The sequence below is a fragment of the Rana temporaria genome, chromosome 13 (assembly GCF_905171775.1).
Source record: "Rana temporaria chromosome 13, aRanTem1.1, whole genome shotgun sequence".
Lineage (NCBI taxonomy): Eukaryota > Metazoa > Chordata > Amphibia > Anura > Ranidae > Rana > Rana temporaria.
In genome coordinates this window covers 23,845,178-23,865,245 of record NC_053501.1, presented here as the reverse complement: position 1 = coordinate 23,865,245, position 20,068 = coordinate 23,845,178, and the positions used below count along the sequence as shown (strand labels likewise).

The following is a 20,068-nucleotide window of genomic DNA, read 5'->3' as shown; positions in this document are numbered from 1 at the left end:
GGCTGCCCCTGCTAATAGCAGCCTTACGCAAAAACCGCCGTAAATTGCGTACGCAGAGCTCGCGCAACGTTGTGAATCGGCGTTAGTATACAATTTGCATACTATACGCTGAGCACAACGGGAACGCCACCTAGCCGCCATCGCAAGAATGCAGCCCAAAATGTGCGGGCATAAGAGCCTTATGCCGCGCATATCTTAGGCTGCAGTCGGCGTAACGAGGTTCCTGAATCGGGAGCATTCGTTACGCCGGGGCAAGTAAGCAATTGCGCTGTGTAACCTATGGTTACACAGGCGCAATTGCTTCTTGAATCCAGGCCCTTGTTTTTTCCATTCCTTTAAGCTAGTGCATTGTTGGTTCACTTACCTTTTCCTTCCATTTCCCTTCTAAATTTCTCACTTTCTGTTTCTCCTCAGTAAGCTTGCCCCCATCATCTGAGCCGTTATGGCTGGGGGTTAGTCAGCATGCTCGCCGCCTCCCTTGGGACTACAGTTCACAGCGTCTCCCCTCAGGGATATAGTCACAAGGGAGCTATAACAGCTTCAGCTCTTCTGGGAAGGCTGTCCACAATGTTTAGGAGTGTGTCTATGGGAATGTTTGATCATTCTTCCAGAAGCGCATTTGAGGTCAGGCACTGATGTCGGACGAGAAGGCCTGTCTCGCAGTCTCCACTCTAATAATGCCATTTTTTTTTAATGTCATTAAAAACGATTGTGTGTAGGCTCCAGAGCATTTTTAATGACGTGAAAAATGGCCATTAAAAATTTAGAACATGCTATTTTTCGCGTTGTTTTTCACGCCGTAAAAAATGGTTGTGTGTAGGCTTTAACGACGTGAAAAAAGCGTGCATGCTCAGAAGCAAGTTATGAGACGGGGGAGCACTCGTTCTGGTAAAACTAGCATTTGAAATGGAGATAGCACATTCATCACACTGTAACAGACTGAAAAGCACGAAGACTGGAAAGCGTGAATCGTCTCTCACCAAACTTTTACTAACACAAAATCAGCAAAAGCAGCCCAAAGGGTGGCGTCATCCGAAATGGAACTTCCCCTTTATAGCGCCGTCGTACGTCACCGTGCTTTGGTCGAGCATTTTTTTTTCACGATGGTGTGTAGGCAAGGCAGGCTTGACAAGAATCGGGTTGAAAAAAAATTATTTTTTTCTAGACCATTAAAAATGGTCGTGTGTACGTGGCATGATTCATCCCAAAGGTGTTCTATTGGGTTGAGGTCAGGACTCTGTCTTTCTGATCTGGTATTGAAGCCAGGCAACTACCCTTCTTCTGTGAATTCCAATAAATGACCTTTTTCTCTCTTTCTACAGCTGCAGCATCTCCCACAACTTACCAACAGCAACATCTTACCGGCCCTGGAGTGTAAGAAATATTACAACACCAGAAAATTCAACTACCGCTTCCCCAACATCTAACTGGGAGAAAGTCGGGCACAGAGAGACTAGTAAAATATTTATTATTCTCGGAACAAAGTGGCAGGAATGTGTGAGCAGAAAACCAGAGGCAGCTTGTATGCTGGTAAACAGCGGGCGCGGCCCTTGAAAGTTATTTATAGGATCCGGTTGATTTAAAGGCTAATAAACCACGCCGTGGCATAATGGGCACTGAAGTGGAGAAGATCTAATTGTATTCGGGAAATGGACAAATGAATTATGCCGTACACTCCCCTGTGCAACAGACAGGTTCAGCTAAGCTGAGTCCATGTATAGAATCCAGACACCCAACTTTTCTGACTACTATATCTCATATACTGTGTTATTTATCTGTACAAAGAGCTTTCTTGGAGGAAGCGTGTTCCGATCTGCTACAGCCACCAACTATGAAGGTAACTTACCCAGCCTGAGCTTTTTAAACTGCAACTCTGTAATTTCAGTAAGCTACACAGTCAGAGATGTCATCTGTCTCTTCTGAATGGATAAGCTATAGTCTCCGTGATGTCACTGGTCTCTAGTGTATGGACAGGCTGCATGCTCAGTGATGTCACTGGTCTCTAGTGTATGGACAGGCTGCATGCTCAGTGATGTCACTGGTCTCTAGTGTATGGACAGGCTGCATGCTCAGTGATGTCACTGGTCTCTAGTGTATGGACAGGCTGCATACTCAGTGATGTCACTGGTCTCTAGTGTATGGACAGGCTGCATACTCAGTGATGTCACTGGTCTCTAGTGAATGGACAGGCTACAAGCTCAGTGATGTCACTGGTCTCTACTGAATGGATAGGAGGTTGCATGCTCAGTGATGTCACTGGTCTCAAGTGTATGGACAGGCTGCATGCTCAGTGATGTCACCAGTGAATGGATAGGCTGCCTGCTCAGTGATGTCACTGGTCTCTACTGAATGGATAGGAGGCTGCATGCTCAGCGATGTCACCGGTTTCTTGTTAATGAATTGGTTGCATTTTAACAGATGTCACCAATCTCTAATAAATGGATAGGAAGCATGCTAAATGATGTCCCCAGCCTCTAGTTATTGAATAGGCTTTATTCTCAGTGATGATACTAACCTTTAGGCCCCTTGCACACTGGGGCGTTTTTCATGCGGTACAGCGCTAAAAATAGCGCTGCTATACCGCATGAAAAATCATGCCCTGTAGTGTTCAATGTGAAAGGCCGAAGGCATTCACATTGAAGCGGTGCGCTAGCAGGAGCACACCAAAAGTCCTGCTAGCCGCATCTTTACCGCGGTATAGGAGCGGTGTGTTCACCGCTCCTATACCGCGCCTTCCCATTGAAATCAACGCGGGCGGTATTAACCCTTTTTCGGCCGCTAGCGGGGGTTAAAACCTCACCGCTAGCGCCCGAATATCGCGGTAAATACGACGGTATAGCCGCGCTACAAATAGCGCGGCTATACCGTCACCGCACGCCTCAGTGTGAAAGCAGCCTTACTGACTGGATAGGCTTCATCACCAGTGCTTTTTACTAGCCTTGGTGACCGACACATGGCCCCTACCACTCTTCATGTGGCTGGTGGCATCTTCAGCTGTACTGACCTCATTGAGTGATAGTAAAGCCTCACGTTGGGCACCAGGGATATATATATATATACACACACACACACACACACACACACACACACACACACACAGTTGCCACCCTATGAGTTATAGTAGGACAGTGCTGCTAAAAATGCCTGCACCTATGTGGGGATGATGGGGTTGGAGGGGAGGTTGCAGGGCCATGTCCAGAGTCACATAGCTCCTCTCTCACACTTCTTTAGGGCAGTGGTCATCAACCCTAGGGCCCACTAACAGGCCAGGTTTGCAAGATGAATAAAAAATGGTTGTAGGTGATGGCGCCTACTAGTGGAGTGTGGAGATATATGTCCAAAGAAAAATATATGTGAATTTTGTGCTATAATTTCCCAGCTGTCTCCTCACAGTCAATATTACTCTTCTAAAAAAGGTGCTGTGCATTCCTTTTTAGAAGAGTAATATTGACTGTAAGGAGACAGCTGGGAAATTATAGCACAAAATTCACATTTTTCTTTGGACATATATCTCCACACTCCACTAGTAGGCGCCATCACCTACAACCATTTTTTATTCATTTTATACTCCATCCAGGTGGGGTACATATGTAGGGGCAGCCACTATTGAACATCATTTTATACTTCCAGCATCTACTACTTGCAGCATATATTTTCTAAACATACTCCGTAGCGCGGATTCACACTAACTTTCAGGTTTGCAAGATAACTGAAATACATCACAGGTGATATCATTTGCTGCTCAGTGATTGCGGTATTCTAATCTTCATCTCCCCAAGGTAATACATAAAACCTGGCCTGTTAGTGGGCCCTGAGGACAGGATTGATGACCACTGCTTTAGGTAAATGCATACACTACATTCTTAGTTGTGTCACTGTAAAGCCGCGTACACACGGTCTGACTTTTTGATAAAAAAAGTCAAAATTAGCAAGTTTTCCAAAAAATCTGACCGTGGGTACGCTCTATCAGACAAACTTTTTCAGTTTTCATCAGACAAAAGTTCGCTCTGCAAACGGACAAACTTTTCGGCAAAAAAGTCCTACGGTGCAAAGTCCTATCACGTGTACAGAAATCCATCTGCCTTTTGTCCGAAGTACAAATACGCTTGCCCAGAACCAATGTTTAAATCAACCAACAATAGCAGAAGTTGACCAAAGGGTGGCGGTAAAGAGCAGAAAAACCACGTGATGTTGGGAAAGTTTGCAGAAAAGTCCTGCCATGTGTATGCTATGGGTGTGCCCAGCCAACTCCCGTCAAACAAAAATCCATGGAAAAGTTTGAAGTCCGATCGTGTGTATGAGGCTTTACTGTGATTTGATAGGCTGAATTGTGTGTGTTGTCAGATAGATAGTTTTCATTCTTTGTGATGTCACTGGTCTCTAGTTATGGATAGGCTGCATTTTCAGTGAGATCCTATGTTTCTTGTGAATGGATAGGCTGCATTCTTTGAGGTCACTGGTCTAGTTTTGGATAAGCTGAATTCTCAATGAGGTCCTAGGCTTCTAGCACTTAAAATATTTTATTGGATGGTCTATTTTCAGCCACTGTCATGTAAACACTTGGGGGCAGATCCACAGAGCGAGTATGCCGGCGTACTTTCAAATTTCCGGCGTCGTATCTTTGGTTTGAATCCTCAAACCAAGTTACGACGGCATCTGGGTTAGATCCAACAGGTGTACAGCTTTGTACGCCTTCGGATCTTAGATGCAATACTTCGGCGTCCGCTGGGTGGAGTTCTCGTCGTTTTCCGCGTTGAGTATGCAAATGAGCTATTTCCGACGATCCACGAATATACGTGCGGCCGTCGCATTCTCTTACATCGTCTCTAGTCGGATTTTTCCGGTATATAGTTAAAGCTGCTGTTTTGCGGCGTATAGTTTGACTTGCCATGTTAAGTATGGCCGTCGTTCCCGCGTTTAATTTGAATTTTTTTTTTGTTTGCGCAAGTCGTCCGTGAATCGCGGGATGGACGTAATTTACGTCCAAGTCTAAACAATGACGTCCTTGCGACGTCATTTCGCGCAATGCACGGCGGGAAATTTAGGGACGGCGCATGTGCAGTTCGTTCAGCGCGGGGACGTGCTTTATTTAAATGAAACACGCCCCCCTACTTCCCCAACTTGAATTCTGCGCCGTTACGCCACTTGAGATACACTGTGCCCCCGTTACTTACGGCGCAAAATCTTTATGGAATCTAACCAAAGCCAGGTAAGGTACGGCGGCGTAGCGTATCTCAGATACGATGTGCCGGGGCAGATCTTTGTGGATCTGCCCCTTGCTGTATTTATTTTAAATCCGGATCAGTTGGTGGTATGTATATGTATATATATATATATATATATATACACACACACATACACACACATATATATAAAAATATGACAAAGCTATTCATCAATGAAAACTTCATGTAAATTTGTTCTTAGTGAATGGGGCAAAAATCGAATGTTCTCAAGCTATATTCTCTGTGAATGCAGAAAATACCACATTTACATTATGGCCACCAGATGGAGCTGAGGAGAGTAGTTATTTCCTATGAGGGCACCATCCAGTGACCCATAATGCTGTATTTTCCACATTCACACATTTGAAATGTAGAGGATATAGGCTGAGAACATTTAGCATAGGTCTTCAAACTACGGCCCTCCAGTTGTTCATGAACTACAATTTCCACCATGCCTAGTCATGTCAGAGTATTACAATGACTCATGGGACATGTAGTTCTACAACAGCTGGAGGATCCCTGAGAAAGGTATCAGAAATAATTAGTCCAGGCTGCCAACAGCAAACAATTTGAATCTTTATTGTGTCAGAGTAGTGCAGAAAAGTAATGGGGTAATATGATGGGCGATTTGCGCCTCACACTGATCCTTTGCAGCATGAAGCACACTTCTCCTAATGAGGGTTCCAGGCTGGGTAAGAAGTCTGTTAGTTGCAGGGTGTGATATTGGGCTCAGGTCACTAAGATCTAACAACGGCTACTTGCCCTAAATTATATTTTCAGTTTAAGACAGCTAAAGAATGATGCCAACAGCAATCATATAGGTGAAAATAACGTGTTTTATCTTGGTGAATTAAGCTGAATCTCTTTCAGCCAGTGATTAAAAAATATTATCTGGTTGGTAGATGGGTCAGTTTTACATTATGCAGTGTTTTCTCCAATATATTATGCAGAGCCTTCGACCACCCAGAATAAATCCTGGTTACTTATTAAACCTATGTAGAGATTTCCCATAAACACAATCTGATCGCTGAATATACAAATCTTTCATATTGTAATACAACTTCCTGCATATTTGGTAAAATACCTTTTGTTTGTTTTATATTTTATGTACTGATGACATTCCTCAACTTGGGGACAAATGTTAATAAAATATGTATAAAATGTGAGTATGTGTGTGCGTTTTTTTTTACATGTAGTCCACAACATTTTTCAAAACTGTTCATAGATTTATTTATTTTTTCTATTTTCTTTGTTCCCTTCTGCTTGTTAAAAATAAATTTGGGGGCAGATCCACGTACCTTTGCACCGGGCGCAGCGTATCTAAGATATGGTACGCCGCCGTAAATTATCTTTTTTTTTTTTCGAATCCTGAAAGAATTTGCGCCGTAAGTTACGGCGGCGTAGTGTATCTCTGGCGGCGTAAGGGCGCGGAATTCAAATGGATGTAATGGGGGCGTGTTTTATGTTAATACATCGTGACCCGACGTAAACAACGTTTTTTTTTTTTAACTGCGCATGCGCCGTCCGTGGGGGTATCCCAGTTCACATGCTCGAAATGAAACCGGAACCAGCCAATGCTTACGACGGTGACGTCATTCTACGCAAATTCCTATTCGCGAACGACGTAAAAAATTCAAAATTGTTCGCGGGAATGACGGCCATACTTAACATTGAGTACGCCTCATAATAGCAGCTTTAACTATACGCCGGAAAAAGCCGAACGCAAACGACGTTAAAAAATGCGCCGGACGAACGTTCGAAATTAGACGGAAACGCCACCTAGCAGCCGCCGAAAAATTGCAGCTTAGATCCGACGGCGTACTAAGACGTACGCCTCTCGGATTTAGTCGTATCTTGTTTTGTGGATACCAAAACAAAGATACGACGCACAAAATTTGAATATACGTGGCGTATCAAGAGATACGCCGGCGTAATTTCTTTGTGGATCTGCCCCTTGAAGTTTGACTTTCTGAACAAACCTCAGGAAGGTTTTTAGTGTTTTTTCTGTTTGGTTTGGGGTAGTGCAGTAAAAGCCTTCCTAGGACAGGGGGGGTTTATGTGTCTCATTTCTCAATAACATATTCCAAATATAAGAGGATTATTCCTCATTTCAGGACAGTGCAGAGCCACACAGCTCATTGTTTTATGTTCTATCAGCCATATGTGTATATAGTGCAGTTATAGCCTAATATTATAGCGCTATTGTTACACAGTTAGGTTGAAAAAAAAAAAAAAAAAGACACAAGTTCAACCAAAAAAATACAATCTCATATACACAAGCCTTCACCCACAGTTGATCCGGAGGAAGGCAAAGCATGCACCCATTTGCTACAGCAGAGGAAAAAAAAATTCCTGATCCCCCCGGGTGGCAAATTTGTTTTTATTCCTGGATCAACTTTACCTATACATGTCCGTACCCAAAAGAAAAATATATTATAAACTGCATAGGACTGCTTTGGGACTTTTGGTCATCATCTGTGCAGTGAGTGTGGAAAGCCTGCTTTGTTTGGAAGAGGACCCAATGAACAGTTTACAGTACAGGTTCTGGTAAGAAGGGTCTCTGTGGTCTGAAACGGATTATTACTGAAGTTGTCTTCTCATTTTTCAAGATTTTTTTTTTTTAACAAGTACAGACACACAGCTTGTAAAACAAGGTAACATACCATCTTACACTGAGGTCATCTAGTATCCAGCTTGTGCCAGTAAGGCCCCTTTTACACTTGTACCACGATTTGGGACTGCAAAGTAGCATGAAAAGTCGTTCCCCATGATTTCCAATGACTACCATTAATATTTGTCCGACTTCAAAGTAGTCCCTGCACTACTTTGGTCCGACTTTGATGCAGGTTCATAGACCTCAAGTCTCCCTTAAATCGCTTTAAATGCTACTTGGAAAGAGCCAAATACTTGCCTGTCCCACATCACCGATCTATCCTCCTTGGAACAACTTAGCTGACTGAATAATTATCTTTGGCTGCCATGGACACCTGGTCCTTTGCTGCACACTGTAGTGCCATCGGCTGACCTCTCCCCTCATTACTGTGTCCTGTAAGTGATGTTAACCACTTGCTTACTGGGCACATAAACCCCCTTCGTTCCCAGGCGAAATCTCAGCGTCCGGCACTGCGTCGCTTTAACTGACAATTGCGCGGTCGTGCGACGTGGCTCCCAAACAAAATTGGCATCCTTTTTTCCCCACAAATAGAGCTTTCTTTTGGTGGTATTTGATCACCTCTGCGGTTTTTATTTTTTGCGCTATAAACAAAAAAAGAGCAACAATTTAAAAAAAATATATATTTTTTTTACTTGTTGCTATAATAAATATCCCAATTTTTTTTTAAAAAACTAAAAAATTAAGGCCGATACGTATTTTTCGACGTATTTTTGTAAAAAAAAAAAAAAAAATCGCAATAAGCGACTGGTTTGCGCAAAAGTTATAGCGCCTACAAAATGGGGAACAGAATTATGATTTTTTTTATTATTTTTTTTTTTTACTAGTAATGGCGGCGATCTGCGATTTTTATTGGGACTGGGATATTGCGGCGGACGTATCGGACACTTTTGACACAAATTTGGCGCCATTCACATTTATACGGCGATCAGTGCTATAAAAATGCACAAATTACTGTATAAATGTGACTGGCAGTGAAGGGGTTAACACTGGGGGGTGAGAAAGGGGTTAAATGTGTAGCCTGGGTGTGTTATAACTGTGTGGGGGGAGGGGGGTGACTGGGGGAGGTGACCGATGCTGTGTCTCTATGTACAAGAGACACAGATCGGTCTCCTCTCCTCTGACAGCACGTGGAGCTCTGTGTTTACACACAGAGCTCCACGTCCCTGCTGTCACCTGCCGTGTCACCGACGATCGCGTGTACCCGGCGGACATCGCGGCCGCCAGGTACACGCATCGGGTCTTCGGCGATGCGTCGGGACAGTTTTTACCCGCCGCGCGCCACCCAGTGGCGCGCGCGGGTAATGCACATAAAGGCCGTTTTTAAACGGCCACTTGGCACTTGAGAGCCGCGCTGCGGACGTATTTTGTCTATAGCGCGGATCTCAAGTGGTTAAGGGTGGCAGATGGAAACAGAGTTAAAGCGGATCTCCCACGCAAAAACTATTTTTTTTTTAAGGGCTATTTAAATGGTTAATGGCACTGATTTTCTAAACTCACGTTTTTGGTGTCCCACGGCCGCTGCGCTGTCATTCTTTGTGCAACATATACTTATATTGTGCGTTCTGTTCCGTTGCCATTTTAACTGTGGGCATAAGCCCACAAGCAGGCACTTCCTTGTTCCGGTGGCCGCTCGATCTCGCGCATGTGCACTAGCAACGGCGGAGTAGCGGCTTGAGCGTCTGTGTTGCCATGACAACGGCAAGCGTAGGAATTAAAAGTTACCGCCCCGTTGTGACACAGCCTCACAACACTAGACCGGAACACCCGCCCTTCCTTTGTTTATGTCGCACGTCACTTCCTGTTAGAGAAGTAGCGCGATATTTGAGAAAACAGCTCTAAACAGGAAGACAGGGAGCTAGGAGAGAAGGTCCCATAGCAAACTGCGGGGAAGAGGAAGTGACCTCATGCCCGCAGAAAAACCCGCATTAGTGCTGACCGGAAGCATCTGGACAGTAAAGGTACTGTACACTTCTGAAATATATAAACAACCATTTTAATCATTTTTAATATCGGCTGTACTATTAATGTAATCTTGAAATTAGGGTGGAGCTCCACTTTAAAGTGGTTTTTAACCCACTTTGACTATTTCTTATAATCCTCTCTGTGTCCTAATGATAAGTGCTCCCGTCTGTGATTTATATATACAAAAATAAATAAAAACCTTTTTTCAGAGCGTTTCCCAGCGATCACAAGACCAGCCTGCTCTCTCCTCTCCCCATCTGGCAGATGCAGTGGAGAGGGCCAAGATTCCCCCGCTGATGTCAGTCAGGACAAGAGGGGGCAGAGAGAGAGCCGGCCGGTTACATGATCACCAGGAAATGCTGAAAAAAACGTTAAAGGCATTCTTCTTTTTTATAAATCACATAGACAGGAGCATTTGCCATTAGGACACAAAGAGGAATATAGGGAGGACAATAGAAGTTATTTTAGCAGCAGGAGGGAAGGAGGTGGGCATTGACACGGGAGCAGACAGGCAGGGAGGGGGGAGAGGACAGAGGAGAACACAGAGGATGGAAGAGAGCGACAGATAATGGAGGTATGTAAACTGACCACAGTGTCGGGACTCATCAGCCATGATACACCGCGGTCAGTTTACAGGGGGGTGGGCATAGCCAGGTAAAACAGGCGGCCAAATGACACAGCACAAGCACTGTGATGTATAACATGCTTTAAGGTTGGGTTCACACTATTTGCCGCATGCAGCTCACAGCAGGTGTCGCCAATCACCGTTTTAAGTCCAATTTCAGCTTGAATTTTTGGGCTAAAAAAGACCAAAAGATGCACAGGAGCCCTGTGCAAAATTCACACCGGAGCTGCATATGTGATCCGGTCACAATCACCTACCATGTGAACTGAATGCGGGGAAAACCTGCACTTAATTTGCATAGGTGTGGACCCAGCCTAAAGGAGCAGGTTTTTTTTTTGTGGGTTAACAAACACTTTAAGGCAGTGTGTCAAAAACAAAGTGAAGAAAAGCGCCAGGACAGGTAAGTACTAACTAGGGTTGTACCGATACCAGTATCGGTACCGATACTGAACATTTGCGGGAGTACTTGTACGCCCCCGATGCCAGATCCGATACTATGCCCCCCCGCCGCCGCATACCGCAACGCCCCCGCCGCCTAGTTAATCAGCGTGCGGGGAACATTACAGCTTTCATTTAAATAGCTGTCTGTTCCCCGCCGCGTATAGACACTCCCCCTTGCTCGGGATTGGACGGATGATATGTCTATCAAAGTGCAGATCACCCGTCCAATCCCGAGCAAGGGGGAGTGTCTATACGTGGCGCGGCGGGGAACAGACAGCTACTCAAATGAAAGCTGTAATGTTCCCCGCACGCTGATTAACGCGGCGGCATCTAGGTATGGGGGACTTGGCTGCATCTGTGGGAGACATTTAAAAAAAAGTATCAGTATTCGCTAGCGGCGAGTACTTGGAAAAAAAAGTATCGGTACTTGTACTCGGTCCTAAAAAAGTGGTATCGGGACAACCCTAGTACTAACCTTTTTTCTTTGCAGATAGCACTTTAACAACATTTACACACAAAAAAAAAAATCTTTCATAGTAGTAGCTATAGACAATTTTTCCTTTAGATTTACATATTTATTTTGGTTATTAAAACTGAACTTTGAAGTACAAAAACTTGAAATATATTCTTCAAAGTATATAAATCCACTTTGTGCGCAAGCTTTTCAAATCCAAAAATGACCTAGTAAAAGTAGCAGTGACATCATCCCATTTGCTGTACATATCCTGTGCAGAGAGCAAAGCTGTGGGAGGGTCCCAGCAGGCCACACTCACTACAGGCTGCCTGCAAAAATAAAACTACTACCAGGGGGCGGGGTTAAGACCAGTCTCCCTGCACAAGGAGAGGGCAGCAGTGAGCGGTCTTTATTATAGAAAGCACACCAAGTAGCTTTAAAGCACATGCCCATCAGGGCAAGAAAACATCATGTGACATGTCCATTTCCTGGAAAGAAAAATACCTTCTGGACCCAAGTCTAAATCGCAGTCTAAATACTTCCTTTGAAATGGCTGCAACCCTAAAGAGCGAGCTGGGGATTCGCTGCTCCAGACCTCTGTACAGGTACACCGACAAGGTCAATCCTTCAGATCCAACTCGATCTGTAATGAGGGGAGGGATTTCTGCAGAAGCTCCAGGATCATCTCCTTCTTCTTGATTCCAGGGAGATCGCGCAAAAATAAATATTCCAAGTTCCTAAAAATGAAGTGGAGACAAAATGGGAAAATATGAACTACTCGTTATTGGTATAGTAAAGAAGTGCAGATTAAAACCTCTTCCACACAGGCGGATTCCATCGCTACAGAGTCCGCCGGCTCAGCACGAGATCTCTCCGCTGAGCCGGCGGATGACAAGTCCCTCTCTGCTCACTGAGGGGCCTTAGGGTCAGTTCCAGTGTGGTTCAGTTTTGCCAGCATATTCATTTGAATGGGCTGCAAAATGCAGTGGAACGTTGGGGGAAAAAATAATAGCACCTTTTTTTACCACTTAAGACCTGGACCTTGAGGCTGGGTTCACACTACTACACTACTTTCATCCTACTTTGCTCTGTGTTCAATGTTTCCCTATGAGAGCGTCTTGTAGCGTCCTACACAAGTCGGTCCGACTTTGAAAATGCTCCCTGTACTACTTTTGGTCCTACATTGATCCTACTTCAGGCCCATTGAATATCATTGAAGTCGGACCAAAGTAGTATCCTGTTCATGAAAGTAGGATGGATGTAGGACCAATGTAGGATAAATGTAGGACCGATGTAGCAGAGCAAAGTAGGATGAAAGTAGTGTAGTAGTGTGAACCCAGCCTTAGGCAGCTAAAGGACCTGGCCAGTTTTTGCCATTCGGCACTGCGTCGCTTTAACTGACAATTGCGCGGTCGGGCGACGTGGCTCCCAAACAAAATTGGCATCCTTTTTTTCCCACAAATAGAGCTTTCTTTTGGTGGTATTTGATCACCTCTGCTGTTTTTATTTTTTGCGCTATGAACAAAAAAAGAGCGACAATTTTGAAAAAAATTCAATATTTTTTACTTTTTGCTATAATAAATATCCCCCCAAAAAATGTCCTCAGTTTAGGCCGATATGTATTCTTCTACCTAATAAGCGTTTATCGATTGGTTTGCGCAAAATTTATAGCGTTTACAAAATAGCGGATAGTTTTATTGCATTTTTATTAATTTTCTTTTTTACTACTAATGGCGGCGATCAACGTTTTTTTTCGTGACTGCGACATTATGGCGGACACTGCGGACAATTTTGACACATTTTTGGGACCATTGTCATTTTCACAGCAAAAAATGCATTAAAAATGCATTGTTTACTGTGAAAATTAAAATTGCAGTTTGGGAGTTAACCTCAAGGGGGCGCTAAAGGGGTTAAGTGTGACCTCATTTGTGTTTCTAACTGTAGGGGGGTGTGGCTGTAGGTGTGACGTCATTGATTGCGTTTCCCTATAAAAGGGATCACACGATCGATGACGACGCCACAGTGAAGAACGGGGAAGCTGTGTTTACACACAATTCTCCCCGTTCTTCAGCTCCGGGGACTGATCGTGGGACTCCAGCGGCAATCGGGTCCGCGGGTCCCACGGTCACGGAGCTTCGGACCAGGTCGCGGGTGCGCGACCCACGGCTGGGCACTTAAAGAGGACGTACCTGTACGTGCTTGTGCCCAGCCGTGCCATTCTGCCAACGTATATGTGCAGGAGGCGGTCCTTAAGTGGTTAAAATGTACAGCACCAAACCACATGGTACCGAACAATTTGGTGGCCTTAAACACACTGGGCCGGATTCAGATACGAGATACGACGGTATATCTCCAAGATACGCCGTCGTATCTCTGAGTGCGGGCCGTCGTATCTATGCGCCTGATTCAGAGAATCAGTTACGCATAGATTTCCCTAAGATCCGACCGGCGTAAGTGTCTTACACCGTCGTATCTTAGGCTGCATATTTACGCTGGCCGCTAGGTGGCGCTTCCGTATAGTTACGTGAGGAATATGCTAATTAGGTATTTACGCCGATTCAGAAACGTACGTCCCGCCGGTGCATTTTTTTACGTCGTTTACGTTAGGCTTTTTTCGGCGTATAGTTACCCCTGCTATATGAGGCGTAGCTAATGTTAAGTATGGACATCAATCCCGTGCCGAGTTTTGAAAATGTTTACGTCGTTTGCACAAGTCGTTCGCGAGTAGGGCTGGACGTCATTTACGTTCACGTCGAATACAATACGTCCTTGCGGCGTACTTTGGAGCAATGCACACTGGGATATTTCACGGACGGCGCATGCGCCGTTCACAAAAAACGTAAAATACGCGGGGTCATCTTAAATTTGGATAAAACACGCCCACAACATCCCCATTTGAATTAGGCGGGCTTACGCCGCCACACATACGTTACGCCGCCGTAACTAAGGGCGCAAGTTCTTCCTGCATACGGAACTTGCGCCCAAAGTTACAGCGGCGTAACGTATCTAAGATACGTTACGCCCGCAGATAGATAGACGAATCTATCTGAATCCGGGCCACTGTGTTTGCGAGATGCGTTTGGAGTGCCATTAACAATTCATTACAACCTACATGAAAAATGCAAGGGCAGTGCGTTCATTTGCGGTACGAGAAACTTACACGGGACACGCCTTTCCGGAGCACAGGAGCTGTACTTAGAAGCGAGACACCCGACAAGCAGCCATATACAGAGCAAATGTAGTCCGATTCCTGATAAAATTTAGCCACCTCTAGCCCAACATCCCACAATTGGTAAATCGAAGGAGCTGGGCAGAAAACCATCAACCAAACTGCACCTGTGTCCAATCAGATGTAGGCACAATTTGGGTATTTTGACAGCTGGGGGGGGATAGCTGCAGTGGAAGATTTACCCATCATGAATGGAGGGATCTGTTAAATCTTTTCCATTCACCATGCAGATTAAATAATAATAATAAAAATAAAAAAAAAGAGAGTATTGGGACGCCAGCCTTTAGGCTGCGTTCACGCATATGCGATGCAGGAACCAGCGATATTCCAGTGCAGGTTCCTGCATCGCATGTCACTCGCAGGCATTTCACCCTGACCTCTGCGAATCGCTGTGAGGGTCAATAGAACGTTAATGACACCCCCAGATCAGTTCGCAGTGTGAACTGTCAAATGGTACAGGAATTCACACCTATGCGATCCAATTCCAGTGTGGAACAAAAAAGGGTCCAGCACCATTTTGGTGCGAATGAGATTTCAGCCATATGGTTTGTATGGCTGAATTTGCATCACATGTGATCTGCACAGAAATGCGGTGCAATTCATATGCAACGTCTGTGTTCACACCAGTGTTACACACACATTAACTTTAATGACTGGGCCAAGAGGTGCACTATATTACCAAAAGTATTGAGACGCCTGCCTTTACACACACATGAACTTTAATAGCGTCTTAGCCCGTTGGGTTCAATATTGAGTTGGCCCACCCTTTGCAGGTATAACAGCTTCACCTCTTATGGGAAGGCTGTCCACAAGGTTTAGGAGTATGTCTATGGGAATGTTTGACCATTCTTCCAGAAGCGCATTTGTGAGGTCAGGCAGCAGTCTCTGCTCCCAAAGTAGGGATGAGCTGAACATTGTATTGTCGGGTCCTAGCAAATATAGATGAAAATCATTGAGGAAAAAATGGCATGGGTCCCCCCCCTCCCCAGTCCCTTTAGGTCTGGTATGCATATTAAGGGGAACATTTTTTTTTTTTTAAATGCCGTGGTGTCCCCCAGGCCCCATATACTCTGAACAGCAGTATATATACACTATACGGCCTGTCCTATATAGTCTGCAGAAAATTGGGCCTTAGAGGTGTTGGTGGAACCAAAACACTGTAAGCCCTCAAAGATACTCTTGGTGGGCACAGGAATGGGCCCTGCTGTGAAATATTAGATCAAAAATTGTAAGTACATGCCCCTGTTAAACAGGTGCAGAAAAATTGAACCTTAGGCAGTGGTGGTGGTGCCCTAAACCAAAAATATTCTTAGAAGCTAGCATCATTAAGATTGAGGAGGAATAGGATAGTCACTCAGCATAGGCAGTCTTCAAGGGATCCCACATCCATAGAAAATTCAATCAGTTACATCAGCATCAGGCGCTTGGTAGCTGCTGATCCAAGACTGATTCATTTTTATGAATGTGTGCCTATCAACGGAGTCTGTGGACAGGCACACTCTATGATCCATTACAAACTCTCCAGCAGCACTGAATGTCCTTTTCTTCCTGTGTGTTTGGCGGGCCCACAGAATACTATCTGGATAAAGGGTCCTCCTCCTCCATTTTGGGTGAACATGTTTCCTGTCCCGGAGGGGTGGGGGGGGGGGGGTGCGCTATGTCTCAGAGGCTGTCTTGGAAGATAAAAGGAGAAAAAACAAATCTGCAGAATAGGCTTCTATTGACCCACCTCAAGGAGTGCAGAGCTATGACACCTTTATCAGTCACATTCCCACAGCTGATGATTTCCATTCTTCTGAGACTCTCTTGAAGGTTGACGGTCTGGCTTATTCTCTCCAGACACGTGTCCTCAATATATATACATTGACACAGTTTCAGCTCCTCCAGGTGCTCCAATTTATCTTAAAACAAATATAATTTAATTATAACTCATCAGACACCCATTATAGGGCATCTCTAGAAAACAGGTAAATAAACACACAGGGCCAGATTCAGATAGAATTGCGTAAGTTTTGGCGGGCAGAACGGCAGAAAGAACTTACGCTCTAAGTTATGGCGGCGTAGTGTAACTGGTCCGGCGTAAGCGCGCCTAATTCAAAGTAGCCATGTAGTGGGCGTGTTGTATGCTAATGACTCGTGACCCCACGTAATTGACGCTCCTAACGAACGGCGCATGCGCCGTCGGTGAAAGTATCCCAGTGCGCATGCTCCAAATTACGCCGCAAATAGTCAATGCTTTAGACGTGAACGTAACTTACGCACAGCCCTATTCGCGTACGACTTACGCAAACGACGCAAAATTCAACGCTGTCCCGACGTCCATACTTAACATTGGCTACGCCTCATATAGCAGGGGTAACTTTACGCCGAAAAAAGCCTTACGTAAACTACGTAAATCAATGCGCCGGGCGCACGTACGTTTCTAAATAGGCTTATCTAGCTCATTTGCATATTCTACATGGAAATCAACGGAAGCGCCACCTAGCGGCCAGCGTAAATATGCATCCCGAGATACGACGGCGTAGGAGACTTACGCCGCTCGTATCTAGGCAACAGTGAGGCGTATCTGATTCTATGAATCAGGCGCAGAGATGAGACGCCTCACACTCAGAGTTACTACGGCGTATCTGGAGATACACCGTCGTAACTCCTTTCTGAATTCGGGCCACAGTACATGTTGTATATATGGACTGTGTCAATTTCCCACCTTCTGCCCGCTTTTTGGAATTCAAATGATCATCAACACACCAATAACATCCAAACAAGCCCAAAAAACTGCTTCCCACCTCTGACTGTTTCAGGTTATGAAGGTTATTCAGAAGAAAAGTTAAAGCATATCTAAACCGAGCCCCCCCCAAAAAAAATGTAGCCACTATACACTCATTGGCCACTTTATTAGGTACACCTTGCTAGTACCGTGTTGAACCCAGTCAGCCGGTCAGGTCTGGAAGAATGGTCCCAGAGTTGAAGCTGTTATAGCTGCAAAGGGTGGGCCAACTCAATATTGAACCCTACGGACTAAGACTGGGATGCCATTAAAGTTCATGTGCGTGTAAAGGCAGGCGTCCCAATACTTTTGGTAATATAGTGCACCTCACAGATTACTGGGCTGCAGTTGGGCCTCGTGAATATCCATCGGGCACCAGTCTGCAGCCTAGTTTGCCTTGTGCATAATCCAGCGCTGGTCACCGGGACTCATACACCCCAGATAATACCATGTAGGCTCAGTGCAAAACTGTCTGCGCCCTTAGTTACGGCGGCGTAACGTATGTGTGGCGGCGTAAGCCCGCCTAATTCAAATGGGGATGTTGGGGGCATGTTTTATTTAAAATTCACTTGACCCCGCGTATTTTACGTTTTTTGTCAAAGGCGCATGCGCCGTTCGTGAAAAAATCCCAGTGCGCATGCTCGAAATTCCGCTGCAAAACGTCATTGCTTTCGATGTGAACGTAAATTACGTCCAGCCCTATTCACGAACGACTTACGCAAACAACGTAAAATTTTCAAAACTTGAAGCGGGAACGACGGCCATACTTAACATAGGATGCGCCTCATATAGCAGGGGTAACTATACGCCGAAAAAAGCCGAACGTAAACGACGTAAAAAAATGCGCCGGCCGGACGTACGTTTCTGAATCGGCGTAACTACCTAATTTGCATATTCCTCGCGGAAATATACGGAAGCGCCACCTAGCGGCCAGCGTAAATATGCAGCCTAAGATACGACGGTGTAAAACACTTACACCAGTCAGATCTTGGGGAAATCTATGCGTAACGGATTCTCTGAATCAGGCGCATAGATACGCCGTCGTATCTCCTATCTGAATCCGGGCTTCTGTCTTCATGATAAATGAAATGTTCTCACCCAAGTAGTCAAATCCTCTGTACATAATGCAGGACTCTGTTGCGTCAATGGCCTGGATCTTGTATTTTCCCAGAGGTCCAGTGGGAAGGCCATTATAATCATGTTGCCATTTCTCAAATCCTTCATAACGAACTTTGGCTCCGCAGCGTAATAACCACTCTGAGGCCGCCCGGTCTGGTCCTATGTCCTTTATACGTTCATAGTCAACTCTAGGAGAAAAAAAATAAAAAATTAATTAGCAGACCCAGCATTACATGATGACAGTTCAGCGATGAAGCGATTCTAATGCCAACCTGTGCTTTGCCCATGTAGGGCAGTGGTTCTCAACACCTGTCTTCAGGACCCACTAAGGCTCGATTCACACCTATGCATGTTGCTTTCGAGCGTTTTTGCAATGCTTTTTGCGGTGCTTGCTGCGTTTTTTGACGTGTGTTTTTACCGCGATTTGCGTTTTTTTTTCTTTTTTAGCCAGTAATTTTTATTTTTTTACATTTCCTTTAACCACTTAACGCCCGCCGCACGACTATTTATGTCCACAGAATGGCACGTACAGGTAGATGGGCGTATATATACGTCCCTGCCTTCTAGCGGGTCGGGGGTCCGATCGGATAGCTTACCTCCGGGAGCGATCCGACTCGAGGGGATGGCTGTTCGTTTCTGTCCGCCCCCTCGTGATCGCTTCCAGCCAATCCTGTGAGCCGCCGCCGTGTCACTTCCTCTGCCTGTAAAATGTAAACATAGACAGAGGAAGTGATGCAGCTCTCATCTCGGCGGTATTTTCAAACCGCCGAGATGAGAGAAGAGTCACAGTAAGTCGCACCCAACACTACACTGACACCAGTACACATAGGCACATTTAACCCCTTCCGATCAGCCCCCCCCTCGCCCCCCTGTCACTGAATGCAGTGATCATATATGTACTGATCACTGCATTTAGTGTCAGTGTGACAGTTAGTGTGACAGCCAGTTAGTGTTAGGTACAGGGTAGCCCCGTACCCCCCCTAATAAAGTTTTAACCCCTTGATCACCGCCCTAGTTAACCCTTTCACTCCCTATTGCCAGTGTCACTAAGCGATCATTTTTCTGATCGCAGTATTAGTGTCACTGTTGCCGCTAGGAAGCTAATTTTTTTTTATTGCGATTTTCTTTTACTAAAGACCTGTGGCTGAATAAATGTTGCCCTAAATGTTTGACTAAAATTTAGTTTATTCAATTTTTCTTATAACAAAAAGTAGAAAATATCGATTGTTTTTCAAAAATGTCGCTCTATTTTTGTTTATAGCGCAAAAAATAAAAATCGCAGAGGCAATCAAATACCATCAAAAGAAAGCTCTATTTGTGGGAAGAAAAGGACGCAAATTTTGTTTGGGAGCCACGTCGCACGACCGCGCAATTGTCTGTTAAAGCGACGCAGTGCCGAATTGTAAAAACGCCTCTGGGCATTTAGCAGCATATTGGTCCGGGGCTTAAGTGGTTAACAACCAGCTATGAACAGGTTGGAAAAAAAAAACACAAAAACGCAAATCGCGGCAAAATGCGTTTTGGATGCAGGTCCATTGAATTCTATTGCATGCAAAACACTGCTTTTTGCTG

The 20,068-nt window shown here is 44.9% G+C and overlaps 2 protein-coding genes across 3 annotated transcripts in view; one reads left to right on the top strand and one right to left on the bottom strand.

Annotated features, from left to right (window-relative positions):
• CDKL1 (cyclin dependent kinase like 1) overlaps positions 1-2,015 on the top strand; it is a 79,303-nt gene extending 77,288 nt beyond the window's left edge. For both annotated transcript variants that reach the window (XM_040332256.1, XM_040332255.1), the window contains exon 10: positions 1,323-2,015. In XM_040332256.1, the coding sequence (XP_040188190.1) occupies positions 1,323-1,427 (105 nt within the window). In that variant the 3' untranslated portion in view covers positions 1,428-2,015. The remainder of the gene's footprint in view (positions 1-1,322) is intronic.
• Positions 2,016-11,480: 9,465 nt separating this feature from the next.
• The window catches only part of DMAC2L (distal membrane arm assembly component 2 like), a 29,750-nt gene continuing 21,162 nt past the window's right edge, over positions 11,481-20,068 (bottom strand). The window contains exons 3-5 of the mRNA XM_040333507.1: positions 18,476-18,684; positions 16,340-16,511; positions 11,481-12,118 (exon numbers count right to left, since the gene is read on the bottom strand). Coding sequence (XP_040189441.1) covers positions 12,001-12,118; positions 16,340-16,511; positions 18,476-18,684 — 499 coding nt within the window. The 3' untranslated portion in view covers positions 11,481-12,000. The remainder of the gene's footprint in view (positions 12,119-16,339; positions 16,512-18,475; positions 18,685-20,068) is intronic.